This window comes from Phasianus colchicus, chromosome 1, assembly GCF_987193195.1.
Source record: "Phasianus colchicus chromosome 1, bPhaCol1.hap1.1, whole genome shotgun sequence".
In the NCBI taxonomy this organism is placed as follows: domain Eukaryota; kingdom Metazoa; phylum Chordata; class Aves; order Galliformes; family Phasianidae; genus Phasianus; species Phasianus colchicus.
Genome location: NC_143436.1, coordinates 23,398,903 through 23,419,324, shown reverse-complemented (window position 1 = coordinate 23,419,324; position 20,422 = coordinate 23,398,903). Strand labels below are relative to the sequence as shown.

Here is a 20,422-nt window from a genome sequence, read left to right as displayed (position 1 = left end):
ATTGAGTTTCCTCTTTTCACAGATTCAACACTTCCTACATTTCTCATTTGAAGAGACAGCTGCATGAGTTGAAGTAGTAAGTGGAATATTTGTACCCTCTACCCAGCTTTAGGTGTCTTACCTAGCAGATAACCTCTCTTAGGGTGTATTTGTATCTGACAGTATGAAACACATCTTTTCACAGAGACATCCCTGAAGAAGCCTCCAGCTGCTCAGGAACACCTGCTTAAAGGTCCTTTCCCTGTTGGTCAGAGGGGATCAGGTGATCACCTGGTTGTCAGACACCTAAAGCTGGTATTAACACTTCTGTACTCATTCTAACAGGCAGTGGCAGAAATGCCTGTATCACTGCATTGTCTTTTTCATTTTTTAACAACCCTCATTGGAACACTTCTGTTTCCACGGTATTTAAACCTTTTAAATGAAAATCAGTGGAAGTGTTGGGAATCATCAGAATTTTCAGACTCTTCAGTTATGAATACTAACTTTTAGAAAACATAGTCTTTATAATTTGATAACGTTTTCTGCTTGTTTACTGGCTACGAAAGCTGTTCCTCTTACAGAGAATGGAGAACTAAGAAATGGACTGCCTTTCTCCCTTCAGGTCCCTCACTGTCAAGGAGCTCAGTTTTCAACTACCTTTTGGACAACTTTAAAGTCACCATCTCAGTGTGTCTTTCTAGACACAAAATGATTTTATGCTGAAAATGCTACCAACTCAGTGCCCCTTCCCATAGCCATGGTTGGAAACCAAAAAGCACTATCATCAGGCTTTAAAAAAGGTAAAACAAAAGTGTGCATAGCTATTATTTCCATTCTATTCTATTCTATTCTATTCTATTCTATTCTATTCTATTCTATTCTATTCTATTCTATTCTATTCTATTCTATTCTATTCTATTCTATTCTAAATTGTATAGAAATTTGCAATCCCTCATACTTCCATGCAGCCACTAGTACTCGACCACATACCTAAATAGTCATTTCTACTTAGCCTTTATGGAGACAATATTTCAACCATGCCCTTTTTTCATCTTTTTGTTAACTATTTGAATAAAAGCACTCAAAAAACTCTCTGCATTACTAGAAACCATATCAGATTCATGGAATCAGGAACACAAAGAACTAACATGCTCTCAAACCTCATCTGTAATTAGAAAAATAAACGTCCCACTAAACAGAATCATATCAAAATGATGTAAAACAAGCTTTGTGAGATGAGTTCTTACATAAAGTCCTTCATTTTGAATTTAAGAGCCAAACTTGCCAGCATTTCCTAGTTACATCTTTCACAGAAACTAAATTTTTCAACATTCCAAAAGATAGAGGTTAATAAAATCACCTCACCGATAAAATTACTAATAAATATGCATGCCATGCTTAAATAACAGTGTAAATGATGAACACATGGAACTACACCAAGACTAATTTTAATGCTTGCACATGCTCTGGTCAATATCTTGGTATTGTTGAAATTGACAGAATGAAAAAACAATGCATGCAACAGACTAAATCACATGCAGACATGCACACAAATAGTAATCACCTGAGTCTTTTTCTGCTGTTGCTAAGTATAAAACAAACAAATTAAAAAAACAAACAAACAAACAAACAAAAAACAAACAACAAAAAAAAAAGAAAACCAAAAAAGAAAAAAGAAACATTATTGAAGAAATAAAATTGTTTTAATTTTATGACAATAGAATAGATACCAAATAAGGAATTAAAAACTTCTGAGAATTTTGAGTACAGCAGTGGCAGAGATACTCATACAATGCATTGTCTTCTCTCTTTTTTCAGCTCTTAAAATGCAATTTGAGGAGTAAGCAATTAATGCAAATGCAAACATGAATTACTTTTAAGAGAAGAACATTCAGTGCCTGAGTTGCAGCAATTCTCCCATAGGCCTAAATGACAGAATGAAAAGTATTACATTTATCCTGGTAAAAATGTAAGATGTTTATTATAAATTCAGTATAGGAAAAGATAAATTCAGGCCTCACTGCTACTGAAGACAAAGGTGTTTATTTTTCTCATGTTATGGTGTTCGAGCCCTTTACTTTCTATTCTATTTTATTCTCAGAAAAAGTACTTCACACTTTTTGCCTTGATGTACTACACTTCTGTATGCAATTATCTATTGTATTTTGGGCTAACATGAGTGTAAATATACTTACAGAAATCTAGTTTTGTCAAAAAGAAATGAGCAAGTTAAAATATGACATGGAATGGACTTCAGTGTTATGTGCCAAACTGAACATGTAATTCCAGATTGGTGCAGTATTAACAGTATGTATATTTCAAAAGGGCAGAATTTGCTACTCACATGGGAACTGGTAGCAAGTTAAAGATCCTGACGAAAGATGTATTCATTTCATGGTAAAAAAAAAACTTTCCCAGTGTCAGAGAGCTAAGATATCTTTTGCAAACTTTTGTCATCTCATAAAATATTTCCATTTCCTTACTCATTATTTCAACGAGTTTACTAAGAGACAAATATTGAGCCCCAGAAAATCCATTATAAATATGGAAAGACAAAAATAAGGGAAATCATATTTTTGCTTTTTCATTTTCTGGAATAGATTTAATATTCGCCCTCCTTTCTTTAACACAACATAGTATCGTAATTAATTATGATGAACTGGTTTCATGTTGTTACTCCCATGATCTAATACTGGTTGCTATAGTGATGAGATAGGTTTTTTGTTTATCATGTGTGAAATTGGTTAACTCGTGTTTTTCAGAGAATTTAAACAGAAATGGAAAAAGGAAAAAAAAGTTGACTTTAGAGTACTGCAGAAGATATGAGGCTTCATTTTGCTATTATGATAACTCTATTTATTCTAGTGTATTTCTAGAAATACATGCTATGAGTAATAACTTACTATGCATAACAAATACATTTTTTTAGTAAAATCTATCTTTCATTTATTTTCCTATTGATTGACAATGCCTCCAAAGAAACAGTTAGATGCAAACACGTTGTTTTCTACTCCTGAATATATTTGCACAGATGTAACTTTCTGTGCTTTATGGAGCAGATCTTAACTAAGCATTTCACTACTGTGACTTCCTTTTTGTTCTCCATATGGTTTACATACTTATGTACAGTGTTCAGATGATTCTGTGCACCCTAGTCCACTTTTTGAGAAAAATCTTAATTTAATTTCACTGCAATGTGTTCCAGAATACATGCAAATTCCAGAAAACAAACTACTGATACAGTTCATTCAAGAAATCAGGATGTAATTAAGGTTTTAAATATCAGATTATTATCATACATCTGACAACACAATGACAGAAATAAGTAACACTTATCTGTTAGCCTTATAAATACATCAGAAAGACATCTATATCCAGAATTTTCAAGTTTCAATGTACTGTTACTGTTGATAAGGAAAGAATTTCCTGACAGTAGTTTAATTGCTAGAAAAAGGGAAATAAAAAATAATCCATAAACAACCTTTTAGATTTATGGAAAACTCAAAAGTGAGAACAAAGGGCAACTTAAATTAAGAAGTCCTGGTCTTCCATTCAAACAGGGTCCCAGGAGGCATATTAAAGCAATGAATAGGAAAAAGCTCCATAGTTCACCAGCTGAGATTTTAATGAGACATTTCCCCTTGCTGTGGAAAGGGTTTGTTCAGGAAAGGGAAAAGGCTGCTCACAGAATATTCAGTTAATAGGCATTGTTGGCTTTTACAGCCACTTTGGCAATTGATTGCTGTACTAACCTTCTATTTTGGCATATTCTGTAAGTCGAGTGTAATTGATCAAGGCAGCCTTCTCCAGACATTTTCTGACCACTTTCTTCACCTCTTCTGCTGGTATGGGAGTGGCAATGTCTTTCATTAAAACCTGTGCCAGAGACAATTATACCACTTGGTTACACTCATTACTCAAAACCCATGGGAAGAGGATAAAAGTATTGTAATGTTACTTCAGAGCTGATAACTGTTAAGAGCATTAATCAAAAAGGAACTATTTCAGCTGGTGGAACTGGGTATTTGCTTTTGAAGATTTCTCTTCCATCCTGTTTGACTGCCTGTATGGTATTTATATACTACACAAGACTACCTCCGCTGTTCGGCATCGTGAAGCATGTCAGTCAGTCATCCTTTGGATGACACCATGGACAGTGCAATGAGAATGTTCCCCGGATGGTTTGGATCGTGGTATCCACTAAACATGTGAATGTGGAAATGTGCTTGGTTCTCACTTATGGAAAAATTTCCACCATTGCAAATCCATTGATTTTTCAACAGTGTAAAGGAGAAACTGAATACCATCAGAAGTAGTAAACACTGACTGCTTTTCTTCCTTTCTGAAGCATTCAAATTCAGCATATCTTTGTTGTGAACAAAAATTTAGCTATAACAGGCAGGGGAAATCTTGAACTTCTGGTGAAATGTTTTATCACAGACAAGTGGAGTAACAGATCATATAAAATTTTTCTTAAAGCTATCAGTTTTTTAGGCCTGTTGATTTTTTTCAAGTATAGAACTTTGATAAAATAGAATACCTCTTGCAAGTGAGGTAAACTGAAAATACATACCTCTATGCAGATAAAATTTTATATACTCTGGACTACTAACATTACAAGTGATTGTCCAAAAAAAGTAAAGTTAATTGTTAATAATTCACTTGCATTTTTATTTTAACTTCTATCTCATTAACTTTCAACAAGTAGAAGGGTAAACAACATTTAGTATAAATATTTTAATTAACAATCACATGAAAGACAATATACGTGCTCTTAAAGGTGCTTCTTCTTAAAAATGGATCCAAGGGATGGAACACCTCTCGTACGAGAATGGACTGAAAGAGCTGGGGCTGTTCAGCCTGGAGAAGAAAAGGCTGCAAGGTGTCCAGATAGCAGCCTTTCAGTATCTAAAGGGAAGCTACAGGAAAGAAGGGGACAGACTCTTTAGCAGAGTCTGTGGTGACAGAAGAAGGAGAAATGGGTTCAAGCTCAAAGAGGGTAGATATAGGTTACATATAAAGAAAAAGTATTTGAAAGTGAGGGTGTTAAAACACTGGAACATGTTGCCCAGAGATGTGATGGATACACATCCCTGGAGACATTCAAGGCGAGGCTGGACCAGGCTGTGAGCCACCTGATCTAGTTGTGGTGTCCCTGTTCATTGCAGGGGAGTTGGACTAGATGACCTTTAAAGGTCCTTTCCAACTCTATGATATTATCTATATAAGCTGCATCCTCATACAGCACATCTCTAAATTACTGTTAGAGATAGAAGGAGTTATAGTCTTTAAGGATATAGTGGAATATATACTGGAAAAGAAACAGGTTCAGCTGAGGGCAAGCTGTTAGGAAGGTCTACCAGAATGGGATCTAAGCTTTTCTTCCATTCTTATGTTCCTAAGCTCCTGCTGATACAAGTCTGCTAAAATCCCTATTGGAGTTTTAAATTTTCTTTCCTCATGGAAGACAGATGATTTTACCATTGCAAGGCTTTTGTCCTTCCAGGCAGTAGAAGAGGATTTGCTATGTGGAGCTTTACATTTACAGCTCATGACAGTTTCAGCGCACATAGCATTTTTTTCTCAAATTGACTCAGTCTACACAATCATAGATGATTGTTTTGATTATATAGATGGTTTTTAATGTTTATATCAATATCAATAACAACAGTGGCAGGGAGGCCATAGAGAGTAGGAAAGAGGGGCAATAAACTTGACTTGTATTACTTTAGGTGTAATGCTGGGTAATCATTAAATTATAAAGAAGCTTAACTGCAATGGCTTGAAGTCCAAGAAATATGTCCTACAGAGAGCAGCTGTTTGCTTCTGTGGAAAATGCTGAGAAATAAAACCAAACCTTCCAGCAAACAACAACTATAACCAGTAGTAGAATACCAAAGAAGAAACAAGTCTGCTTTCAGTTGGTCTGAAGGCAAAAGAAAAAAATGCAAGCTTAGTACTCAGGAGAACTTAAAATATATTGTCCAACTTACCCTTTCAAGTAATGAAAGTGTGGCTTTTAAAGCTCCTTCAGGACGTCCAAAAGGGAAACAGTATCTTAAAGAATAAAAAAAAAAAAAAAAGGAAGGGAAAATGATAAGCATTTACTTTGAGATGTAACTCTGTACACTGCTTGCATTAAAAAATTTAATAGCAAACTCCAACAAGCAAAGCGCTAATGAAAACAGATCTCTTCAGTAGTCTAACATGGAAAATGTATACATTATAGAAGTATCAGCCTACCGGCAACACAGGCTCAAATACAGAAAAAAAAAAAAGGCAAAAAGCATTACTTGCACTTTCTCAACTATGAAAAATATTTAATGGTCTCTGATGAGCTTGTCATCTTCCTAGAAAAAAAAAAAAAGATGCCTGATATTTAAGTTTTATATGTATTTAAGAAGAAAAATGCCTTCAGATATTCCATAATATTTCCTATTATGTTATAAATAGCTCAGGGAAGCATCTTCCGTTACTGTAAATTTTATCAGCTATTCTGTCTCCACATTCAATACCATGTAAATTAGAAATGCAATCCCATCCATAGCTTTGTTTTTAATTTTAATTTTTGCTGAATGATCCAGTAGATCAGCTCAATGAGACTATAGAGTTCAGGCAATAGTAACATCTCCTAATCTGTCTATAAAATCTATAATATCCCCAATTGAAAAAGAGGATTTTTTTTCCTTTGCTTAGATTATTTTTTTCTTGTTACTCAATCATGGCCTCATGTTCTAATGTTTTCCAACATGAAAATATTTTCTAACGATAAAAGGATTTAGACTAGTGAATTTTTGATATGTATTTTGGTCAGCCAAAATAAAGGCTGATAAATGAGGTCAAAAAAGGATTTTCAGCTGGAGAGAATTTCAATTTTGTTCCTTTCTTACTGGAGTGCTAACAACTCTTGGAAACCTGCTAACAAATTAGGAAAGCAGATTTAATGCCTTAGGCTTTAAGTCATCCTTAGATGTTCTGACTCCTCCTTTATCTTTAGTGTATTTCCACAATCCTTGAATTGTATCTCCCATGGTTTATTCCTGTTTACCCAGAATAGTAGTTTTGGAATAAATGCCACTCATTCCTTGTTTATACTTAATATTCCAAATTAATGTAAGTTCTGCAATGTAGATAATGTAAGAAGTTTCCAAAATCCACCCACTTTTAAGTTGAAGATGCAGACAGATGACCCACTCAGGGTGGGGATTACTCAGTGTGTATGCATCCAACACTGGCAGCCAGCTTTTGAGAGCAATTGCTGCAAGGAGCTTCTGACAGGGAAGAGTCATTTTCTCAAGATAAGAGGCTTAGAGAAAGGGATGTGGTCACAGCTGACATCTAAAGGGACAGTTAGCAGTACTCCTCCAACACTACAGCCTCTTGCTGGGTACAAAGGTAGTGGTCGTCTGGAGATATTTGTATAACATTACTTAACGGAGAATTGAGAAGGAGCAGCACTCATGGTCTGCATTAGTACCAACAACATACAGAAGTGCAAAAGGAATACTCCGAAGACTAAATTCACACAGCCAGCCAAGGTTAGGTACATAGGTTGCTCTGAAAATAATGCCTCTGATTTACTTCCATGGAAACTACAACTGATACAAACAACACAATAGCACTATTTCATAGAGCAAAGTCTCAGCTACAGAGCAGTATTTTTCAACATAGTCACCACATTACCTATGTGTTTTTGCCACTGATGAACAAGAGCTTGCATGCCATGCTTGTAAAAATTGACACCAGAAGAGGTGACCCACTGTTGCTGTTGCCAATGCTGAAAAGCACCATCTACCATCTTACTGTGTTCACATCCATTGTTCAATCTCTAAATATTCAGCAAGCATCAACGAGTGCCAATGGGTGCCATTTTTTTCCACATGGAGGAATTCAGTGACACATCTTTGCTTCATTCACATTTCCCTGTCAAACACCATTTGTCAGACTACCGCTCTGCTGCCATCTGTCGCACAGCAACAAAAAGCATTGGAATAGTGGCAGGAAGGTTCAGCCTCTACTGCTGTACCACCGAAATCTTCCTCTGACTTCATGGGCCAACACAGTAAAATAGGAGGCATTACTTTCAGAGAAGCCTTTGTACAAGACAGCCTTAGCAGCTTTCTCTGAAATATCAACTCTTCCACACTTGATGCTGGAGAGGCAGGAAGGAATCTGCTGTCTGAGAATGTAGAAAAGGTGAAAGGAGAAGTTCAAGTACCTCAAGAACTGGGAAATATTTAAGCGAGAACCAACTGCCCAGGACAGGCAGGCTCCCTCTTGGTCATCATGGAGCCAGGCTGATAGCAGTGAAAATTACAAAGGTCACAGAAGATACTAAAACAGGAAGCTGAAGATTTTTAACAGTTTGAATGCCCTCTAGAACCAGCAAGAATGAGGCAGAGATTAATAATTACAGATATAGCCCAAGCTCATCAACATCCTCTACCATGAAGGTAGAGGATACCTTTATTTGTACCAATTCAATTATTCAAATGTTATTGTACATTGTGTAATTAGTCTCATGCACATGACTGCCTGAAGGCTAACACTCATTCTCAGAATGCCCAGAGTTCTTGTTCTCTTGTGTATATATTCAGAAGACTGCTTCAGTATATTTTTGGCCCCAACTACTCTCACAGACCTCATCAAGGTGCAAGAAAAAAAATACTTACACTCACTGGAAATGGCAATTATTGTGTTTCTATGAAAAATTTGATAGAATATCTTCGTAAGTATTCCACTTAGGCTAGAAGTCTTCACCAAACTCCTATACTCTTTTGTTTTTATTGTTAGTAATCATGAGAAGATTGTTGCAGAAACAAGTTTTTCTTCTCCCTGCAGATGATGTTCTTTTTTGATACTCCTTTCCTGCCTTTCCATAATCTAGGTAGGTAGCACTCTGTCTTACACTGTTATGTACTGCTTCTTTGGCATAAGTTATTTAATCCTATGGGAGATGGGGTATATGAATCATGCCAGAGAAATAGATGGGAACGCTGCTTTTTCTTCCAAAGGGAATACTCTTCAAGGAGAATCCTAGCTCTCTTTAGGTTAATATAGAGGTGAAATCTCAAGTGAAGACTGCTGTGTCATCCCAGCTCAAAAAATTCCCATGTTATCTGCATGACAGATACCAGTGAATACTAGACACTTACCTCATCACACCAGAGAAGCTTCCAATAAACTTATAGCAAGCCTTGCCAAAGAGAAGAAAGCTGTTTCACACAGCACTATGTAAACTGTGTCACAAAACTGTCACAAGGTGATACAGACAAAAAATGTATATAAATACATTCTGAAAAAGGATTGGATTGGCAGAATGATGGCAGATGCTGGCTAACGATGAAAAACTAATGGATTTGTTGGACTAGGTGACAATTTTATGCCGAAGTTTACAAACTATCAATTGCTAGAAGGATACAAGAGAAAATGTCATGCCAAGTTTGCCCTCTTTCTTATACTCCTCTCCTTCTTCTACTGGTATATCCATCCTTACATTGCCAAACTCTTAATTGAAGATGATGGAGCTTGGATGATTACAGAAAGCAGATCATATAACCCAGAAAATGACATTACACATCCAGAAAAAAAAAAAAAGTTTTAGCTGCCACATATCAAAGGAATTATCTACTCATACACCTTTTCTGATCAGCACTGATCCACACAGAGGTATGACCTAGTCATTTTCACTCAGGCAATTTTCTTTGATAGATTTATAGACAGCTTAAAGCTCAAAAGGACCAATAAAATCAAGCCTACATCTTTCAGAGTCTTTTCCACCATACAGGAATTCAACTCACAGGACTTTCAGATGAATTCTAAACCAATCACTTGTGCAAATCAATTATTTTGTATTTAATAGAATCAAAACTTCTTTGCAGGTAGACTATTTTAATCTGTTTTTTTTTTTTTTTATCTGTTCAAGACCAGTATTGAACATAGCGATGAGAACATTCTGCCAGACAAAACTTAGTACTAGTGAATAAATTACACTTACCTGAAATGGCTTATTTGGTTTTCTAGAAGGGAAGAAAGTCTGTCCTTAATTTCTTCAAACCTTTCTTTCTCTTCAACAGATACCGTTCCAATTCCATCTGGCCTGTAAGATTACACATTTAAGAATTGTTGACATCACTTCATGCTGATTCCTCCTTGAACACAGCTTTTTATTTTCAAAGCATTCTGTTAAAATTTGTGCTACCCTCCTTTCCCCTTTCCCACTGCCTTGATGTATAAACTTGTGAAGATAGTTAAAGGACAGATTACAGCTAGACAAAGAGCTTAGCTTTTCAAACTGAACTTTTAAATGCAATTCCTTGGTTGCTGCTAAGACTCAATATAAACACAGTGCAGCATATATTTCTCCTAAATCACTCCCAAATACATAGCATCCTTTCTCAAGAAAATTGCTACTGTTAGCAGAATAGGGGGAGCTAATTTAATCTTGTCTCAATTTTAACTCCTTGAATCTTCCAGAATTTTTTTCAAAGGCACAATATGGCTGAAAGTGGTTTAGGTAGGAGACAAATCACAGTGAGAAAAGCCAGAGAAGGCTCACAGTCCCTACAGTTATAGTGAGCATAGATTTTTGATCTCTCACCCCATATTCATAAGCAGCAGTATGTAACTAAGATTTCCACACATATGGCATAAAGGATGCAAAAAAAAAATTATTCTTAAAAAAAAGCCACTGGCATTTTTTAACATCAAATTCGAGTTCCAATAATTAATAAGCCTTGTATTAAACACATTAAACACATGCTTAGAGTCTTACCCTAATATTATTAGCATGTTCGTAATCAAAGAACAACACAGTTAAAAATAATTGAAATATGCATTTCCTAAAAAGTACTTTCACTTTAAAATCACAACTTTCCCAGATCATGCTGTTTACTATTTTATAAAGTAACTTCTGAAAACCTCCAGCTACGCACTTAACTTCCAAATCCAGGATAACAAAGCATCACTGCTTCCTACCTGAGTTTACTACTCTGACATGAAGTCTGGATCTGACCTGTACTTCTTTCAGAACCTCCAAAACTATCTTGTTGTTTTTAGGACTAAGAGAACTGCAGTAAAAAGACACTAAACTGTTTTTTGCTAAACTGTTACTTTAACTTTTTCCACTATTCTTAAATCTGGAAAGGATAATTTGCTGCTTTGTTGTGACATAAACAATTCCTTCACCCCTTAAATCACTTACATTCGTGATCTGTCAAGTCAAAGTGAAAAGAATCCCTGAACTCTTTAAATTATTGTGAAGACAACAATAAAAATCAGATATGGTGAAGATACAGTAACCAGGCACATCAATATACTATTAGATAAATTTGATGCGAAGGAGCAAATAATTTATCTTCTCTTTTTTGATGGATGCCAGGATACTTTACCTCAGCCTTCTGACAGATGGAATGGGCTCAAATTTAAGTAAATTTCACTGTCTGATGTCATTGTCAGGAGAGATCGTGCTCTGGAGTGATAAACAAAGTACTTCTGTCATATTAAACCTCGCTGAAGCATGTCATGTATATGACAGAAAAGACCTAGGGGTCCATATAACAATAAGTGAAAAAGGTGAGCCAGTAGCATGTCATATCTGTCAACCTGCACTAGGGCTAGGATCCCTGCATACATGGGACTTGTCACTTCGCTGAGGATGTAGTCAGAAACGACCATGCAGACAATGCCAAAATTTTTCAGAACTGCTAAATGTATTTTCAGTGAATGTTTGGATAGAACCAGATGTTCCAGAAGAAAAATAAAAGAGTACATAAAAAGCTGCTAGAAAAATGGCATTGCACTGAAAAATGATCTTTTCAAAATATGGTGCTACAATACAGCACAAACTCTGAATCATTATGATTATTATCTGTTTTTCCATTTAACCCTACCGCAACAAGCAGAGCATAAAAATGCATTTTTACAATGCAATTCCCAGACATATACGCTACTGGTGATCATTTTTTGCTACTCTTAGAAATGTCTATCCACTACTATCAATAATAATCCACAGAAAAAAGAATCTGAGATTATTTTAGCAAAATTAGATAAACATTTTCAAAGTTTCCATTTTGGCTTCTACATCTTTTCCTTTAATTGCTTTAAAGATAAGACAAAATGATGAAGTAGCATTTTTTGAGATTGTAATTTTTATTTATAAATTACCATGCTTGCCAGGAAAATCTGAATCATGCAGGCATTTGGTTATCCAGAAATATGCCAGTACAATTTTGCAACTAAAAACATCAATGAATGTGTATTTTCTACTATCCCAAAGCTAAAGATGGTCATTTGGAAATGAATTTCTCAATTCAAAACCAGTATACAGCCTTTCTATTGCAGACTGGGACCCCTCTTTCAATAATGTTGCCAAGAAAATTGAAGAACTGTCTTGAGAAAAGTAATCCTAAGTCTTTATGCAACACCAATTTAACATTATCTTCCCAAGAAAGTGAAGGAAGAACAAATTATCCTTTCTTCTACATTTTTCTCCTTATAGTCCACAGCTGCTTTTGGAAATAGAAAGTCAGGAGAAAACCTAAACAATGAATACTCAAAAACCAAGTTGTATTCTCTTCCTCATGTCAGTTTTCCATTTTCTAAGCACTTTGTCAATTGGATTTGAATTGGTCTGTCTCGTTTGCTTATATCACAGTCTAACACTGGCACAGATGTAATGTTGTCTCTGGTCTCATCTCAAGTGGTTGTATTCACCTAGACTTTAATACCAAATATATATGAAATAAAAACCTCATGAGCTAGAGCTAGTAAATCCAAGAGGAAAATAGTTGTTTGACCATAAGGCATTTTTAAATAATGGTATAAAAATACTATTTTTGGTATTTTTGAACGGAACTTTTACTAAGTTATCTAAGGTAACTGTCCTCATAGTAGTTATTCTAGGGAAGCTGATTGATTACATTGTGGATTTAAGGTTTTCCCTGAAACGGACTGGTTTTATTTACTTGTCATAAACGTTTAAAGCCTGGAAAACCTGTTGATACATTGTGCGATCTGGAAGTCTTAGAACGTGTAATAATTCGCAGAGGTCATCTGACACACTGTAGAATTAAGACTTCTGAACAGCTGTGCATGTGAGGTAAAAATAGCATACCAGTTCCAATGGGAGTGCAATATGATGGACATTGGGCTGGATGTTGATTCTTTCCAGCCTTCAACTTTGCAAACAGCTTCTCCTAGTGGCCTCTACTGTGAAACTGTTAACACATGCTGGCCTGTTTTGCTATGACAGGCTTGTGAAGTAGAAACAGAATGTCACTGACCTCTTTTTTTTTTTTTTTTTTCCCCATGGTGCTTTTTGCATATTTTACAAAGGTTTAAACTTTTAAAAATTAGCTGTTCTCATTAAAAGCATAGACCATCTCTTTAGCCATTCATGGAAAAAAAAAATTACAAAAACTAAGAGAAGAGAAATGTGCAGATCGATATTCTGATGTGTTACACACACACAGCAGTAAGGCTGACCAAAATAATACATCTGAGAAAGATGAGAAATTATCACGAAGAACAAAATACAAGAAAAATACATCAGCTAAGGCCTCACTTCGAGACATGTATACAATAAACTGCATTTCAAGGGTTTAGTAAAACTCAAACCAAAACCTACCAGTCAAGTTGGCTTTTAGAAACAAATTATATCAGAAGACTTTAGCGTTTTCTACAAGAACTTATTTTAAACTCAACAGGAGACAAGAAAAAAAGGAACAAATTTCAAATTAGCAATAGATTAGCTTGTTCAGAATTTTGATTAAGAGACTGTATTATCCCTTAAATTTTTCTTTAAAACACAATTGTGTCAACACGTTTGCAGAATTCATGGTTTATGTTAGACAAGTCTAAGAAAAACTGATTTACATTATCAGCTTAGAAGCAAGCAGAGTAAGAGTCTTTTTATAAAAAGAAGAGAGCAGATTATCATGTTGCATATATAGCTTTAACCAGTAGGTACTTGAAGACCGAGCATTTTGTTTTTTATAATAAGTATTCTTCAAACATTCTGCCAAAAAAAAAAAAAAAAAAAAAAAGACACAATAGAGCCGCCTTCTGCTGCATGCATTTCTCAAGCTAATTCCACATCTGCTTACAGGTGATATCTTCCTTTTCATAAGTGAATGAGAAAGATCAATTGGGAAGGCCGATAGAACAGATTAAAAAGAAAAATTAGGTTAATTTTCATGATCTTTTATGTGGTTATATTTCAAGTGGGGTATGTTATTGCACTTCTACACTAAAAGCTAAGCAACTACTAATACGATTTTATCCCAGGCAAAACAACATAACATTTAGAGAAAGTGAGAATATGTAATAATATTAGCTGTTCCTTCATTGTCTAGAATGGCATCTATCATCTTAAATGTGCAAAAATTTGTTATGATATTTCTTAATACTGTGTGAATTGTGATTTATTTTCTACTGGTGATTTCTATGAGATTTTTTCAGAAGCGGATTTATCTTGATACACTGAAAAATCTACCCCTGTTGTCATTTTAGTGAGGACTGGTCTTGTGATCAGCATAGTATAATTATCAGCATTTTTCAGCAAAGGACAGTATCCTTTCTTATATCAAAGCTGAGGTCAATATGGATTCACTTGGTACCTGAAAAATTTAATTTACACTTAGGAGATCTCTAACGACAATGTTTTTGTGGCTATTTGCAACAGTAATAGTAATACGTAGAAAGTTGTCATTAACTGGACAACTTTTTCCTCCCCAGCTCTTGGAGTGCGTGGGATCAGGTTTAAGATTAAAGAGAAAGCCCAACTGCCAACAAAAACTGTAAAGAAGACCTTGCACCTGCTGTCATTACAACACAGCAAAAGCTCCTGGGGTTGAGTGAATAAAAAGCAGATTGAAAAAAGGAAGCTTCTTCAACAGCTTACAGCTGAAGTAATGTTCCACAGAATCCTGCTAGCAATGGCTTCATGAGAAAACTATTTAAGAAAAACTCTATGTGCACTATTAAAATATTTTTGACATACAAAACTATACATGTAAAAATATAACGCTTCTGGGAAGAGATCAAGACAAAACCCTTCATGTCAGATGATGACCACGTAAAGTAGTAAAACTAGTGACTCAAGTTTTATAATTTCAGATTGTTTTATTATGAAAGATAAATGAAGGAGAAAACCACAAGATAAAGCCAACCTTACTTTAATTCTAGTGCTAACTGAGTTGAAGAGAAGGTAATATCTATTCAGCAGCTCAAAAAAAAAAAAAAAAAAAAGAAAAAAGAAAAAAAAAAAGAAAACGATTAGAAGAGACAGAGCAATGTAATGATATTCTTTTCTTCAGTCTTACAAAGTTCCTTGACCTAGGTTTGAAAGAGATGATTCTCTGAACATTCTTTTATCACTTGACACAATGTGTAAAATTGCAATAAATGTTTTTTATCGCAAGATACTGAAAAGTGAAAATGTATGAACGCATAGCACTCTTCAAAGTTTCTGTAGTTTCTTTTCCCTTATGTGTTCCCTTTATGTGTGCGGTACTCAGACAAAGTCTATGGTACTGAAAAAGGGAAACTACACTCTTATTTTTAAAAACAGTAGAAAGTCACAGGGAACTACAATCTCATATCTATGCCTGGAAAGATCATGGAACAGATCCTCTTGGAAACTACGTTAATGAACGCCAATCAATTGATAATATCTACTTGGATTACCATCAGGCCTTTCACATGGTACCACATGGCACCTTTATCTCTAAATAGGAGAGAAATGGATTTGAAAGGTGGACTATACAGTGAATAAGGAATTGTATGAATGATTGCAGCCAGAGTCGTTTTAGTCAATGGCTCTATGGGTGGAGGCCATTAGTAGTAGTGTCCCTCAGGGATCTGTTTTGGGACCCATGATCTTTGTCAGTGACAGAGACAGTGTGATTGATTGCACCCTCATCAAGTTTGCTGATGACACTAGGCTGTATGGTGAAGTTGATATGATAGAAGGAAGGGATGACTTTCACAGACACCTGAACAATCTTGACAAGTGGGCACACATGAACTGAACAAGGTTCAACAAGACCAAGTGCAAGGTGCTGGGTGGACAATCACAGATATATGTGAAGGAGAAGAACTTGACAGCAGCCCTGTGGAAAAGAGGTTGTGGTGGATGAAAAGCTCTATTTGAGCAACCAGCTTGCATCAGAAGAGGAATGGCCAGCAGGGAGAGGGAGGTGATTGCTCCCCTCTGAGAAGCTCTGCTTTTGTGAGGACCCTTCTGGAGTACTGAGTTCAGGTGTGGGGTCCCCAGCACAAGAAAGATGTGGAGCTGTGGGAGCAGGTTCAGAGAACAACCACAAAGATGATCATTGGAGCACCTCTCCGATGATGAAATGTTAAGGGAATTGGGCTTCTTTGGTTTGGAGAAGAGAAGGTTCTGGGGAGATCTCATTGCAGCTTTTCAATACTTAACAAAAACTTATTAAAAAAATAGAGTGAGACAATTTACATGGACAGATAGGATAAAGAGGAACAGGGAGATTTAGATTAGATACTGGGAGGAAATTATTTACACAGAAATTGGTGAGGCACTGCAGGCCTGGAGAAGCTGTGGATGCCCCATTCCTGGAAGCATTCAAGGCCCCATTTGGATGGGATCCTGTCTAAACTAAGAGTTTATGGAACAAATTAGAAAAATGAACAGTAGGAAATTGCCTGGACCAGAACCGAACCTATGGTTGAGTGGAGTTGCTCACCAGACTGCCTTCTTCCAGAAGACTGGGAGGTGAAGAACGACAGTTTAATTTAAATTAAAACAAGTTTCCAGAGGAGACAGGGGGAACTGCAGACCACTAAGCCTGATATACATCCCAGAAAACTATTTAATAAAGAAAATTGGATAAGTATGATTTATTATGAAGTAGTCTGGTACAGCCTTGAAGCCACAAGGAAGATAAATTTTATCTTCTGATCCTGAAGTTCTGTAAAGGAATAAAAAATGAGTCAATGATCGTGATCAATAAAATGTATCTGAACTTCCAAAAATATTTTGTCAAAATTCCCAAACAAAAGCTTTTAAGGTAACAAAGCAGAAACTGAGTAAGAATGACAATCTTTACCTTTACAGTGAAAAAGAGAGTAGGAGCAAACAGTGAATACCTGCAGTGGAGGGATGTTATCAGTGGAGTTCTGCAAGGATCTGTGCTGAAACCTGTGTTATTTTACAGTATACTCATAAACGATCTGGCAAGTGGCTAAGAACTAAGGTGACAGTAATTGTAATGATGGTTATCTGGCATATCACGGAATTCCAGAAGTACCTTATGAAATCATGCATTGCAGAGGCCTTGGTGTTATGACGGATAATATTATGAAACCATTTCTGGTGGCAGCCAAGAAACAAACCAACATTGAGAATTATGAGAAAATGATAGGAAATTAGCAGAAAATATCCACCCACTGTAATCAGTGCATGGTTCTCTCACAATTCTTGAACCTTAAACAGCAAAGAGACAACAGAGAAGTATTTTTTGACGCTCTTGACCTATTGCAGTTACTACAGAGACTGAAATGAGATCTGTAAGAGTCAAGAACAAAACAAGAGTTCTTCATGCAAAAGGAAGCTGAGCTGAGGAACTTGCTGCCAAAGGTGCTGAGGATGCAAAGGGGTTACACAGGTTCAGGGGTGCAATGGACAAGTACCTGAACAGAAACTCTCACCAGGCTACTGAACAGGTGTATTCTGAGCAGTAAAGAGCTGGAGACTGAAAAAGAACTGAAAGGAAATACTGCATATGCTTGCTCTTCTCTTCCTGCAACCAGGTTAATGTTTTAGGCTGGTGACTGACTGGCTCAGAAGAACTCTGACTCAGTATGACTGTTCTATTCAAACACGTGTGCTGAATATTTCAAAATCAAGACGGAGAGAAACCATTTATCTTCAGTTATAGATAGATTTTTAGAGCATTGCTTTCACCTTCGCTTCTCATATGTGGACTTCCAATAAACCAGCCTGCTTTCTGAATAGAAAAAGGTATAATGAGGGAATATGCTTGAATTTTGATTTTTTCAATTCAGTCTGTAACTCAGCAGGTGGAAAGAAGTCACTTTACACTTCATGCGTTATCCAACAGCATCCATTTCAGACAAGAGGGACTGAATAGAAGTCACAGCATGAAAAGTAGACAAAAGTGAAGGTGATGGGGAAGAAAACAATAGCTCCTGCCTGGACTGTTTAGACTGAAATGCCAGTCTTTGGGAATACCCTATAGTTCCTTGTTCTGCCCATTTCACTTTCACCAGAGATACACAAGTTCGTTGTATGCATTGCTGCAGTGGGGAAAATTCATTTGTAAACTAGTGACTTTGATGGGGACCATTTCAGTGGAATATTTCAGAAGAAAAATGTTGCAAGGAGGAACCAAAGGAGATGCTATTGAAAAGTTACAAAGCATTTATGCAGAGGCACTAGAGGAATCCGTTGATTCAGAAACAAGGACTTGTTTTTATTTAAACACTCAGCAAGGCCACTCTTTTAGAAAATGATCTTTCTGTTTGGATATTTGAGAATGTCTTAAGAATGTCAATGCACAAAAGCAGAAATCCATTTCTTAGTAAGCAGTCTGTTAGCTTGGTCATAATGTTCTTCCTAGCAAGAAAAAGACACAAAGGAGGCTTGAATTTCTCAGTCTGGATCTCAGCAGTTTGTGATCAACCCTTCGCTAACAATTCTGTTCATAAATCAGCAACAATGGCAAAGAGACACATTAACTACCAGCATGTTTGCTAATTTTGTCAAAAGTTGTGAACTGCATCTTTGTTGCAGATAGGAAAGAAATAGTGCCCACTGTTTCCTGGTCTGAGAGTTGAGGCTAGGTCTGCTGCACACAGCCTACCACCAGAGCTCAGCTCAGGTCTCCGCTGTTTTTGGTGTAGCCCCTGAAGCTCCACAATGATCTCCTTTAATGTGGATGTTTTGAAATAAAAGATGGCCATGTGTTAGAGTCGACAGCATGAAAGACTTTATATTTGAAGCCCAAAGGTGTGGCAAAAGAGCATGGGGAATACCTGCAGGTCCCCAGTCTGTCAGAAGAACTTTGGAGAAATATGAAAGGTAGGAAGAACCCAAGCTGATTCAGCCTTGTTGGCAGTGACTACCAGGAGCTGCGTTTAGCACATAGCTGGGATCTTAGAGAGTGCCTATGACAAATGGACATCTAGGGTACATCCTACGAGACTGCTTCCTCATCATTTTAATTTAAGAAATTGAATGCAGCCATTGGTGTGCTCAGCTACGTCCTGGTATAGCCCCAGGATAATCTGCAGGTCTGTGTGACTTGTGCCTGGGTTTCTCAGACTCCTGAGATTACCAGAAATCAGAAAGGTTAGTGACACCCCTGTCTGATTATTTGACCGATGTCAATGCATTGTCCCTTACTATAAAATTCATGTCTGAAAGAAATTGGTAATTTGAACTGCAGATACAACTTCATGTCTATATGCTCCTCCATCATGATCATCTTCATAATCACCTTCGATGATCTTTCTCAGGCTTGTGGAAGGTCTAAGACCCCTCGATGAAGCAAATGGGAAGAATAAATTGAATACATCATGTCCAGAGTACAAAGCTCTTTGTTATGTTGTCCTTCTAATTCTCAGCCTGACTTAGAAAACTAAGATGTATAACGCCATGGATCAGCCTAGAACTTTGGCCTGTCATGCATTGTCTGTGAAATTCTTTTTCCCTTTTACTATTTCTTAGTGCTGCAGATGAATGAGTGGATGTATTATGTGTATATATGTGTCTGTCATCCTCAGTGTGTCTGCTTCTGTCCTTGACTCACTTTTCTTCTTTCTTCATGTTTCTTTTTTCCTCCTTTTTACAATATCTCAGTTCTAGTTAGACCCTCTCTGTTCAACACTTCTTTTATTCCTAAAACACTCATAATGCTATTCAGAGAATATCTGTACAGGAGGAATAGACAGAATACAAACAGAGTGCTTACCACCGTGTAAATGATGTGCTCCCTGAGATATTTTCATGCACTGCACGCACTGTTGTCCTTCACTTAAATGATGAAATAAAAAGAAATATATCTACCTTCCTTTTGAATTCTTGAAATAAGTTTGAGCAATTATCACAGCATATTTGTCTCGTTAGGCTGGAATCAGTAATAAAAGGGCTAGAAACAACAAAGACAGACTGAATAGGAAATGCAAATATATCAGGTTCTTCAGGAACTGACAATAGAAGCAGGCTTTTATGGAGAATACGTTACCAAATAAAAGGCAGAAATTCTCCTAACTTACCAGTATGAATGTCAAGATTCTTGAGAATATTTTACGCATAGTCAAAAGTATTTTAATTTTGGATATTATAATCAATGATTATATAACGTTAAGCTCTCTGCCAAAGCACTGAGACCACAAACACTCAGCTCCTATTCTCACAGGTGGAAGGCACTGTCTGGGCCAA

At 36.4% G+C, this 20,422-nt stretch overlaps 1 protein-coding gene across 2 annotated transcripts in view; it reads right to left on the bottom strand.

Annotated features, from left to right (window-relative positions):
- The window catches only part of CADPS2 (calcium dependent secretion activator 2), a 300,595-nt gene that overhangs the window by 77,991 nt on the left and 202,182 nt on the right, over positions 1–20,422 (bottom strand). Inside the window, exons 14-17 of one of the 2 annotated variants that reach the window (XM_090136996.1) lie at positions 9,980–10,081; positions 5,976–6,039; positions 3,735–3,858; positions 1,547–1,567 (exon numbers count right to left, since the gene is read on the bottom strand). In XM_090136996.1, the coding sequence (XP_089993122.1) occupies positions 1,547–1,567; positions 3,735–3,858; positions 5,976–6,039; positions 9,980–10,081 (311 nt within the window). The remainder of the gene's footprint in view (positions 1–1,546; positions 1,568–3,734; positions 3,859–5,975; positions 6,040–9,979; positions 10,082–20,422) is intronic. The other variant, XM_031615180.2, reaches the window with a different exon arrangement.